The sequence below is a fragment of the Primulina eburnea genome, chromosome 5 (genome assembly GCF_022965805.1).
Source record: "Primulina eburnea isolate SZY01 chromosome 5, ASM2296580v1, whole genome shotgun sequence".
In the NCBI taxonomy this organism is placed as follows: domain Eukaryota; kingdom Viridiplantae; phylum Streptophyta; class Magnoliopsida; order Lamiales; family Gesneriaceae; genus Primulina; species Primulina eburnea.
The window spans coordinates 11,991,665-12,003,312 of NC_133105.1; the positions used below are offsets into that span (position 1 = coordinate 11,991,665).

The following is an 11,648-nucleotide window of genomic DNA, read 5'->3' on the forward strand; positions in this document are numbered from 1 at the left end:
TTGGTGTCCTTGAGAATAAATAAAGATGTTTAAATTGATAACTAGTCAAAACGTGCTTTAATATACTTCAGTTTAGGTCCGAATCATTTTTTCTTTGACTAGTCCAGATTAGGTAAACCAGTTTAGCTTGTGGACTTAGTCAGTTCTGTTTAGTTCGGATGACTCAGATAATCTAGTTCAATTTAGCTTACGTCAGCTTTGTCTTAAATTATTTGTTAAAACCAAAACATAAATGTTCCGACAATTCTCATTTTTTGGTGTTATACAAAATCAAGTGATAAATGTTTGTCTTTCTACAAAAACAATATGAATAATTCTGATAGCAAATATATGATAAACTAATGGTTTTTGAAATTGATAAAGTGAAAAACTGAAAATTTGTGAAAAATTACGGATTAAACAAAACATGTGCGGAAAGTCTAGTTCAGTTTAGCATACATCAGTTCTACCTTAAGTCATTTGTTAACATCAAAATATAAATGTTCAAACATCACATGATGATCTAAATGTGAAAATTTGAATAATATTATAGGTGAAGAAACACTATGAAGTAGCATAGAAAATCATTTTTTCCATATTTTCAAAAGGCAAAAACTTGTGAGAGACGGTCTCACGGATCGTATTTCGTGAGACATATCTCTTATTTGGGTCATCCATGAAAAAAGTATTACTTTTTATGCTAAAAGTATTACTTTTTATTGTGAATATCGATAGTGTTGTTCCGTCTCACAAATAAAAATTCGTGAAACCGTCTCACAAGATACCTACTCTTTTCAAAATGATCATCTCTCACATCATTTTTGCAAATTTTTTTTTAAGGGAAACAAGTCAAAGAAGACATAAATAAGAGTGGACCCCACTCCCATATTTATCAACAATTTCATTACATAGGAAAACAATTTGGAATGCAACACGCACATTATCATATACATACGAAAAGTAAAGAAATATTTGTGATGGAAGAATAAGAGTGGTTGTTGACCAATCATTTATGTCAGGTTACCACATTATCAGATAAAAATGACAAATTTAGAAATTAAAATATTTAATAAAATAATTATTCAAATATTTATTCTATTAATCATTGTACTTGAAGGTGAGTGGGTTCACTTTTGCTAGTTAAATATATTTCAAATATCTCTTTATGAATAATTTTGGAGATTTGTTGCCTTATTTTTAGGGATTAGTACCGTGAATTAACAAGAGAAGAATCTATTAAAAAAAATGGCATTATTCGTGAGTCGTGAACATGGCAAGAGGAAAAAACAAAATTAATTTCAAGCTGTTTTCATTAAATAGGCCTCAAAATGACATGACCGGTATATATAATAATATATAAATATCATGTGTTGTTTGTATATAAGTTTTTGACTTTGAAATCTCTGAATTAAATCAAATTTGGTCATTCAATCACCTTTCAATTATTTTCATTTTTGTTAAATGAAATCAAATATTGTTATATCTTATTTGTATTTTTAATAATATATACATTTAATCATGGAAAGTTGAACTATAGGGCATATATTTTAGTTGAGTTAGCAACTAAACTTTAATTATCAAAGTGTTACTATCTATATATTATATATTTTTGAAGTTTGAATTTTAGCGCAGATAGTCAACATGTTACAATGGAAAATTATTTTTGTGAAATCATCGAAAGTTGATATAAAATAAAGGCAAAAACTTATATGAGACGGTCTCACGGATCGTATTTTGTGAGACGTATATCTTATTTAGGTCATCAATGAAAAAATATCACTTTTTATGATAAGAGAATTAATTTTTATTTTGAATATCGGTAGGGTTGACTCGTCTCACAGATAAAAATTCATGAGACCCTCTCACAATAACCTACTCTAAAATAAATGGAAGAAATATATAAAATTGAAAGGAGGAGTTTTAAAATATTTTATTACAAGAAATACTTCCAAACCATGACTAAGCATGACGTATGATTTGTTATGCCTCGTATTTGGTTTAATCTATACATAAAGAAGTTAAAGGTAACTCCCAGAAACCGAAGAGAGAAAAAAAAAATATTGGTACAATGAATAAGGAGTATAGAGCTCACATCTTGGCCGTACCTTACCCAAGCCAAGGCCATGTAAATCCCATGCTCCAATTTTGCAAAAGTTTGGCCTCTAAAGGTGCCAAAACAACTTTTGCAATCACCAAATTTATTTCCAAATCCACCCAACAAAAATTCGATTCGGATTCGGTTTCGGTCGCTACGATTTCCGATGGTTACGACGAAGGTGGTTTCATGGAAGCGGAGAGTATTGCCGATTATCTGGCTCGAATGGAAGTCAGCAGGGCTCGAGAACCCTTGAAGAGCTCATAGTAGCTAATCAAAAATCGAGTCACCCCGTGGACTGCATAGTGTATGATGCCTTTTTGCCTTGGGCTTTGGATGTGGCTAAAAGGTGTGGGATCAAGGGAGCTTGTTTTTTCACACAAGCTTGTGCGGTTAACTATGTGTTTTACTATGCATATCATGGGATGCTACGACTTCCGGTGACATCGACTCCGATCGAAATTCCGGGCATGCCTCTGCTCGATTTGCCGGATATGCCGTCGTTCATCTACAAGCATGGAACTTATCCTGCTTATTTTGAGATGGTGTTGAATCAATTCTCAAACTCAGACAAGGCTGATTTTGTGCTTGTCAATACTGGTACAAATTGGAGGAGAAAGTAAGTCAAGTAATTTATTTATATATTTGTTGTTGGAAAATATAGAGCCTCTGGAACAATTCCGGCTAAATTTTTTTTCGATTAAATCGAAAAACGGCGATTACATAAATTATAATAGATCATTTAAATATAAATCGATAATGAATTTAAACAAAATTATTTTCTCAGAAAAACTCTCTCCCTTCTTCTCTTGAAAATTTTATTATGTATAGGGAAGAATTGTTTTTATAAATATTGCAGAGAAGGCTTGTTTTTCTCTTTCTTTAATTAATTCACAACCGTCCAAATCCCGTTGTTTTGTTTGAATCCGAAAAATTTAAAAAAATCGTACAACTTGCCATTCAACTTTCAAAAGACAAAAGCCAAAACCGAAGAAGATTTGTTTAACAACTTTTGTCTAAAGAAATTTTTGTTACTTGTTTGAAAATTAACGAGCAAACAAACAAAAATAAATAAATAAATAAATTTATGTTTATTCATTTTCTTTTATTTAGAATTTCTCTAATCCTACCAATTCTAATATATGAAATTTTGTATTTCTTAAATCTCATTTTAATAACATCTTTTAGATATCAAATAATATTTAATATATATTCTCAATACATGAAAGATATTATTAACGTATTTTAAATATTATCATAATAATCTAAATCTAAAAATATCATTTAAATATAGTTAATATTTTATATTTAACTATTTTTATTTCCAAGCCTTGAAGTTATGGAAACAAATTTTTTCCATCTTTCACATATGATTTAGAACACAATAACAAGTTTTTTTTAGCAAAATAAGATTGTTGTGAGTTTCTAAACCCAACAATCTCCTTTTGTTTATGATCACAAAACCTGGATAAACAAATATTTCAACTAACATATGTCTTCCTCTTTTTGTGTGAATCAAAAAGTCATATTTTCCTAAGAATTTAAGCACAAAATTTTTCTCCCCTCAATATTTAAAATCAATCTCCCTTTATATCTCTAAAATTTTGAAATTTATAAAAGTGGAGGGATGACTAACCAAATTTTTTTCATAGCTCGTTTAATGCCACAACACACTTGGTACTATTTTAATGATTAATCTGCTTTTCCACGGGCATGACCAGGCTGCAAATTTTATACCGCTAAGATCTTCTATGAGTTTAGTTTGCAGTGCAAAAAGTGGTTCGTCACTTCGAAACTCGAGCAAGGAGTTTTGCCTTTTTTCCACGATTGTTGCAAACTGTCCGAAAATTAAACTATGCATATATGTGTTGAAAAATATGAAAAACTAATTTTAAAACTAAAAATCAGTTTCAAATTATCTTTCAATAACAACTTGCTCTTACACCACTTGACATGACCGATTAGGAAATAATCATTGAGTTACAATAACTCGATTCTTGAAATATTAAACATCGATGAATAAATCGAGTTTGTTTTTGAAACTAAGCAGAATACACTCAAAATAATTCTTCGTAGAAAATGAATAAATATTTTGGTATAACATTTAAAAAATATAAAGTTGATTGTGTAAAAACATTTTTGGTTGAAGCATTTTATCAAACACTTGATATCCAATATTTTGGTATTTGAAGAACACATAAAATGCTTCAAAAATGCATCTTTAAAATAGTAGAAATAATAATTAAATATGATAGGTAAATATACACAAATTTGTTTATGGATTCTTCGTAGATTAACGAGTCATACGTCACTCCTTCTTCCCATTGAGAATGATTTACTAGAAGACTTTAATCTATATAAGTATAAATCCATTTCAACTTAGGACTTATCTCTTGTCTAATTGAAACTGCTAGCACACTCTCGATTGTAGGCCGCAATATCACAATCCGTATAATGTTTAATGTTTCTTATGTCAATATTACAAACACAATCTTTCATGTTTTTGTGTGAGGACTCACTCAACTAAACTGTAAAACTCAATTGTCATTTATATGTATGAGTAATTGCGTGTGAGGACTTAAATATATTACAATATTTGTATCTCCCAAATGTATCCTCACACTTGGGCTTGCTCTCATTCAAGCTAATTTCTTCATATAGGCTACCCATGCTTTGAATCCCCTTCAAAAACTTGTATTTGATCTTCAAGATGTTGTATTTATACTCTTCAAGAATTATATACATATTAGACACAAGAATATGACTGTTTAAAAGTGTTGGGGTACGAATTAGGAAATTGCATTAGTCAAATTCGTTTGGTTTGACACTTTTCCCGAGCCTAACTGATTTTGAGGTCTACTGTCAGTTGTGCTTGTCAGCTAGACTGATCATTCAGTTGGGCTTATCAGCTAGACTAAACCAAACCGACGAGGTCTGCTGAAATCTGCCTTATTGATTTCAGTCTCCGAAAAACTCGTGTCTTCTTCGTCATTCATCAACATCTTAAACTCGGATTCAGACTTTGACTTGTGAATATGATTTGTAGATCATCGTCTTAACTTCGTAACACATACTCAATCGTTTCATTTGGATATCTAAGTTGATCAGGCTGATCAAAATACCGCAACTACTCATACCCAACTTATCATTGTTGATCAACCAAAATGATAAGCCTTACTACCACCATTTTTCCTAGATTACACCTGATTTAGCCCAACTAGAATGAAATATGACTTGTCCCAAATTGAATTTTCTATTCAGTTTTTTTTTTTGCGGTTGGTCATTTGCATCACCGAGCTATGAGATATCATCGAAACACTGAATTCACCAAATTTTCAGTTTGTCTAAATTCGAGTTTCAGGTTTCATCTTGAGTTACCAACTTCACACTTCAGTAAATATGCTAGAAGTAAAATAATAAGTTTTGTTATCATCAAAATCAAGATTGTAGTGAGTTTCTAAACCAAACATACATATATAGATTAGTCATGCATAGACAATTTGTAATTGAAGCTAAGAATTTCCGTTTGCCTATTCAATTACTTCTATTATCATTTACCATTAATTCACAAGTGAGTTGTTCAATTTATAATTATAAATTGATCAGGACCACACTCAGATATAGAATTACAAATAAGAGAATTGTCTTTCTGCTTCTCCCAAGAAGGGATAAATTTCATGCCTGTAATTTTCTATTTTTAGTCATTCATTTCAAATACAAATCTAAAATGCAAGTGTTGAAAATACGTAATTGCAAACTTTAAACTAGCAAATCGAAAATTACATTGAAATGAACATGAGTTTATAACCACATCAAATTGAGAATTGTCCATATGTGATCATTTTAAGATTTACCTTTAACTTCATAGTAAAAACAGAATTTATAATGAAATATCTAATTAAATCAGTCCAAGCCCTATATAATCTCATTATATATAAATGACTCCATCTATATGTCTTCACATCGACAATCCACATAAGATGGTCATATTCATAATATTCATGGACAACATTAGTGATGTTTTAATTAAGAATATAATAATTTAATTAATTTAATCACGGATTTCATTTAAGTTTGTTATCCATAATTTTAATCTTCTTGTATATATAACTTTTATATATACTAAAATCATGCTTACATCTAATAAACTATGGAGATTCTATGATATTTAAGATAATAATTTCAGGCAAACATGTTCAATAATAAATGTCATTTTTATTACTAATATATAAATATAGTCTAATTACAATGTTTTATAAGCATTTATCCCCAAGGGCGGAGCGAGCATAGGCCCAGTGTGGGCTGCTGCCTACACTGGGCCAAATTTTTTTTTTTATATGTTTACACACACATATATATATATATATATATATATATATATATATATATATATATATATATTTGTCTAAATTTTTAATTTATGTATGCTATTATTACATGTTTAGCTGTTTATACTGATCCAATTTTTTTAATAATTTGTAAACCCAAATTTTACACTCAATTTTTTACTTGTTATTAGTATCTAAGTATACACTTTATATAGCCTTCTGTATGTATTTTCTTTCTCGAGTCACGAACGTCATATACTTTGAGTAACAATCATTCTAATTCATTTTAATTACTGCTTAATCTTTTATAATCTCTAAAAAATCCAAAATGTTACCAAATTTTAGGTTCGTTGTTTCGTTCAATGTTTGTCGATCATTCAATTGTTTTATAATTTTATGGTTTTTCCAATCGATAATGAATTAATACTTATTTTTCGAACGTATATTTTATAACATATTTTGTTTTGATTTCGGATTTTGTACACGTCTTTGTTCCTCATTTTTTTGACGTTTTCCCATCAATTATCAATGCTACTGGCTGTGCGTAACTTGGGTTCAAACTTTATGACACATTATTTTCAGTTGTCGATTAATTATTGCTCTCTTTTTTGCTTTATTAATTATAATATATGGTTGCCTACGTCGAACCAAGATCCTGGCTCCGCTCTTGTTTATCCCCAACATTTGTAGCATAATTCCCTACTTGACTTATAGCAATGGCCTATTTTATCACAAATTTCGAGATATACTAGATAAGGGAAAGATATTAAACTGTTTGGTAGCCATGACGATAATAGGATTAATTATCAATCCTCTGTCATCCAAGTTGGTTGGAAAATAAAAGAGACTACTAATCCGATGGCCTCTTATTGACTGATGTATCATCCTCTCACAATGTTGGTGACGTCGCCTATAGTTTCTCTGAAACTTACGACTTGCTCTGATCAGAGACTCCTACATATAATAGAATATATACGAAATCCTCGAATGGACTGTATGCCCTTGATCAGAAAAGGTATGTACGTATTTTAATTTTACTTCTATTACGTTTATGAAACAGGTGGTAGATGCAATGAACAAAGTTTGTCCATTGCTCACAATTGGCCCAACGTTGCCATCATTTTACTTGGATAAAAGGGTCGAAAACGATTGTGATTATGGACTCAACCTCTTTCAATTAGACTCCTCCATGGACGTTATCAATTGGCTAAACACAAAGCCAATAGGCTCAGTCATTTACGTTGCTTTTGGGAGCATGGTCAATTTAGAAAAACCCCAGATGGAAGAGATTGCATATGCTTTGAAAAGCACTAATTTCCACTTCTTATGGGTTATCAAGGAATCGGACAAGTTAGAAAAGCTTCCTAAAGATTTCATCGACGAGACCGCGGGGAAGTGTTTGCTCGTAAGCTGGAGTCCCCAACTACAAGTGCTTTCTAACAATGCTATCGGATGTTTCTTCTCGCATGGCGGGTGGAACTCGACTACGGAGACGTTGAGTTTGGGCGTGCCTATGGTCGTTATGCCCCAATGGACTGATCAGCCGACAGTCGCGAAATTCGTGCAAGACGTTTGGCGGGTCGGTGTACGGGTCCGCGTGGACCATGACGGGATTGTTAGAAGAGAAGAAATCGAGACTTGTTTGAGGGAAGTGATGGTGGGAGAAATGGGTAAAGAATTTAAGAGGAATGCTATTAAATATAGGGATTTGGCTACGGAGGCAGTAAGTGAAGGTGGCACTACTTATGCAAATATTGACAAATTTATATTTGAAAGTGGAAAGCGTGGGTGATGGTTTATTTGAATTTAAGTGTAAAAGATTCTTCATAGCCATTTGGGTATGCGATTCTTGAAATAAAATATAATGTTAGTGTTTTTGAGGTCAAAAAGGGTTTAGTCTATGTTATAACTTCTTTTTGTTAAATTTTTTAGTTGTCATTGATTTGATGTATTTGCCTAAATTATCGTTATGTTGTTTGGTTTAATGACTGATGAATTAATAGATCGAAATAACTTCAAAAAATATATTGGTTCAGTGGCAGGAGCGAGACCTATTGATTTGGGTTCAAATCTTACCTAATAAATTTAGATAGTTTAGATAAATAGGAAACCCTGACATGGTTCGATGAACATAATGTTGGGGAATTATCACGAAGTGATGCCGATCACGATGATAATAGCACCCAACAATGCAGAATAAAATAACCAAGAAGAACACATAGATTTACGTGGTTCACCCAAAATAGGCTACGTCCACGGAGCTACTGCAACTTTTATAACTGGAAGAAATATTACAACAAGTGTATACAACAATACACTCAATATCTCAGACTCTCAACCCGAGTATAACCGAGAAAATATTTTCTCTAACTCACACAAGATAATACTCGCACTCAAGAAAAAAATACACTCTTTTTTTTCTATGCACTCTCTTTTTATCAAAGCTGAAAAACTTTTGATTTTGGGATACAACTGAAGGAATTGAGCTCTATTTATAACTAATTCTCTCGTTCAGTTTTCAGATTCTTTCGATGTGGGATAACAAGTTCTGAATTGATTTATTTAATGTGTGAGCTCCACCCCATTAAATAAACTCACCTAACAATTCTCTCACTTGAAGACTTGATTTCAATCATGTTTTCACACCATCAGTGCAGCAGCTCTGGCTCATACCTCCTTTGTTAGTCTAGGAGACCAACTTAAGTCAAACACAACTTCAGTTTTTCAATGATAACAGCCTTCATGAGCATATCAGCTTGATTCTTCCAGGAATCTTCTCAGGCTTCAAGACTCCATTCACCCGATCTCTAAGGATCCTCATTCCAAGGATTTGTTTTGCAGCACCCAAATCCTTCGAAGGAAATTCCTTTGATAACTCTTTCTCGAGTTTATCAATCTCCTCCAGACAAGCTCCTGCTATCAACATATCATCTATATATATCAGTAGTATGATATAATAACCATCAAGCTTCACAAAACAACAGTGATCAGCCTGATACCTCAGAAAACCATCATTATTCATTACACTATCAAACTTCTTGTACCACTGTCTTGGAGCTTGTTCGAGACCATACAAGCTCTTCTGAAGTTTGCACACCATTTTCTCTTTCACTCGTACTTCAAATCCCTGTGATTGATTCATTTCTTCATCTAGTTCACCATGAAGAAACGTCATCTTTACATCTAATTGTTCCAGATGTAAATCTTCTTTTACAATCAATCCAAGTACAGTCCTGATAGTAGTTAACTTTACCACCAGAGAGAAAATATCAGTGTAACCAATGACTTTCTTTTCACATTTTACAACAAGTATTTCTTTGTACCGCTTGCAACCGTCGTCTTTTAACCAGTACTCCCACTTGCTATGTAAAATTTTTTTACCTTCAGGAAGTTCTGACAACTCCCACATGTGATTGGATGATAGTGAATCCATCACATCTTCCATGGCTAATCCCACTATTTAAAGGTCTCATAAACATCCAATTTATTTTTCACAAAATAAACCCAAAATTTCCTGCTCGAATCGTCAACGGTAGTGCCATAATATCCTGAGTGATCTCCAGGGATGTCACAGGAGATGGTCTACATACATCAGTATATACCAACTCCAAATCCGCCGATTTTGGTTCTCTAACCTCTTTTGAAAAGCTCACATTTTTCTGCTTTCCAAAAAATACAGCTTCACACAGCTTGTGTTCAACGATCTTTAATTTTGGTAGCTTTCCGTTTGAAACAAACATCTTCATTCCCTTCTCACTCGTATCCCCAAGCCTACTATGCCATAGACTTGAATTAGTTCCAGCATCCACAGCCGCTAATTTATTTCTCAAACTGGAAGCCATATAAAGTGTTCCAGTTTTCTTTCCTCGAGCAACAATCATGGCTCTCTTTTTCACTTTCCAGGAACCATCACCAAAGGTCACCTTATGACCTTCGTCGTCAAGCTGTCCCACTGAAATCAGATTTTGTGTCAACTTTGGTGCATGCCTTACTTTGTTGATTTTCCAGACAGATCCATTTGTCATCTTCATTCGGATATCACCCATACCAATTATTTCCAAAGGTTTTCCATCAGCCAAGAAAACTTTTCTGTAATCTCCCGCAATGTAATTATCGAATACATTACGATTACTAGTGGTATGAAACGAAGCTCCCGAGTCCATAACCCAAGAATCAACCGGGCTTTCCATGGATAATAATAGAGCATCATGTACCTCTTCAGTAACAACATTAGCGTTATTCTTTGTTGATTTACAATTTTTTTTCAAGTGACCAGTCTCACCACAGCTCCAGCACTTCACATTCTTTTCAAATGTGTTATTGTCTTTTCTATTTCTTGACTTGGATCTATCATGCCATTGGTTAAAACTCTTTTCGCCACTCCTGCCTCTTCCTCTATTCTCGAGATTTAGAGAAGATCTCAATGATGTTCCTTCACCCGAATCCATCCTGCGAACTTGTTCAGCAAGAATTTGATCTCTGACATAATTAAAATGTAGCTTTCTTTTTCCAACAGAGTTGCTAACCGCCGCCCGCATTGGTTCCTAATTGTCTGGTAAAGACGCCAAAAGAATAAGTGCTCGAATCTCATCATCAAATTTAATTTCAATAGATGTTAGCTGTGACACAATCGTGTTGAATTCATTTATGTGTTTAGCCACCGATGCATCTTCTCTCATCTTCAAGTTAAATAACTTCTTCATGAGATGTACTTTATTATTTGCCGATGACTTTTCGTACATGTCCGACAAAATGGACATCATTTCCTCCGTTGTTTTTGCCTCCGCCACGTTATGTGCCACGTTCTTCGTTAAGGTCAATCGTATTACACCTAACATTTGTCGGTCAAGAAGCTTCCAGTTATCGTCCTCCATCTTTTCCGGTTTCTTTCCTGATAGAGGTTTATGCAACTTCTTGCTATACAAATAATCAATTATCTGTAGTCGCCAGAACGTAAAATCTGTACCATCGAACTTGTTGATTCTCGGTCCCGATCCATCATCTCCGGCCATCACTTCTCTAGCCTTAGAAAAGATCTAAAAAATTCTTTTCTAATGTGGAAGATCAGACAACGCTGCAACCACAGAGCATACTCAGAATTCTTAAGAATTTTCACAACAAGGCTCTGATACCAGTTGTTGGGGAATTACCCCGAAGTGATGCCGATCACGATGATAATAGCACCCAAAAATGCGGAATAAAATAACCAACAAGAACACAAAGATTTACGTGGTTCACCCAAAATA

The 11,648-nt window shown here is 33.1% G+C and overlaps 1 protein-coding gene across 1 annotated transcript; it reads left to right on the plus strand.

Moving 5' to 3' along the window:
* The first annotated feature begins 1,997 nt into the window (after positions 1 to 1,997).
* LOC140833016 (UDP-glycosyltransferase 74F2-like) lies at positions 1,998 to 8,331 on the plus strand. Its single transcript, XM_073197378.1, is given in 4 exon segments — positions 1,998 to 2,311; positions 2,314 to 2,668; positions 2,671 to 2,693; positions 7,463 to 8,331. Coding segments are annotated over 4 exon segments (1,374 nt in total). The 5' UTR covers positions 1,998 to 2,047; the 3' UTR covers positions 8,195 to 8,331.
* The last annotated feature ends 3,317 nt before the right edge of the window (positions 8,332 to 11,648 follow it).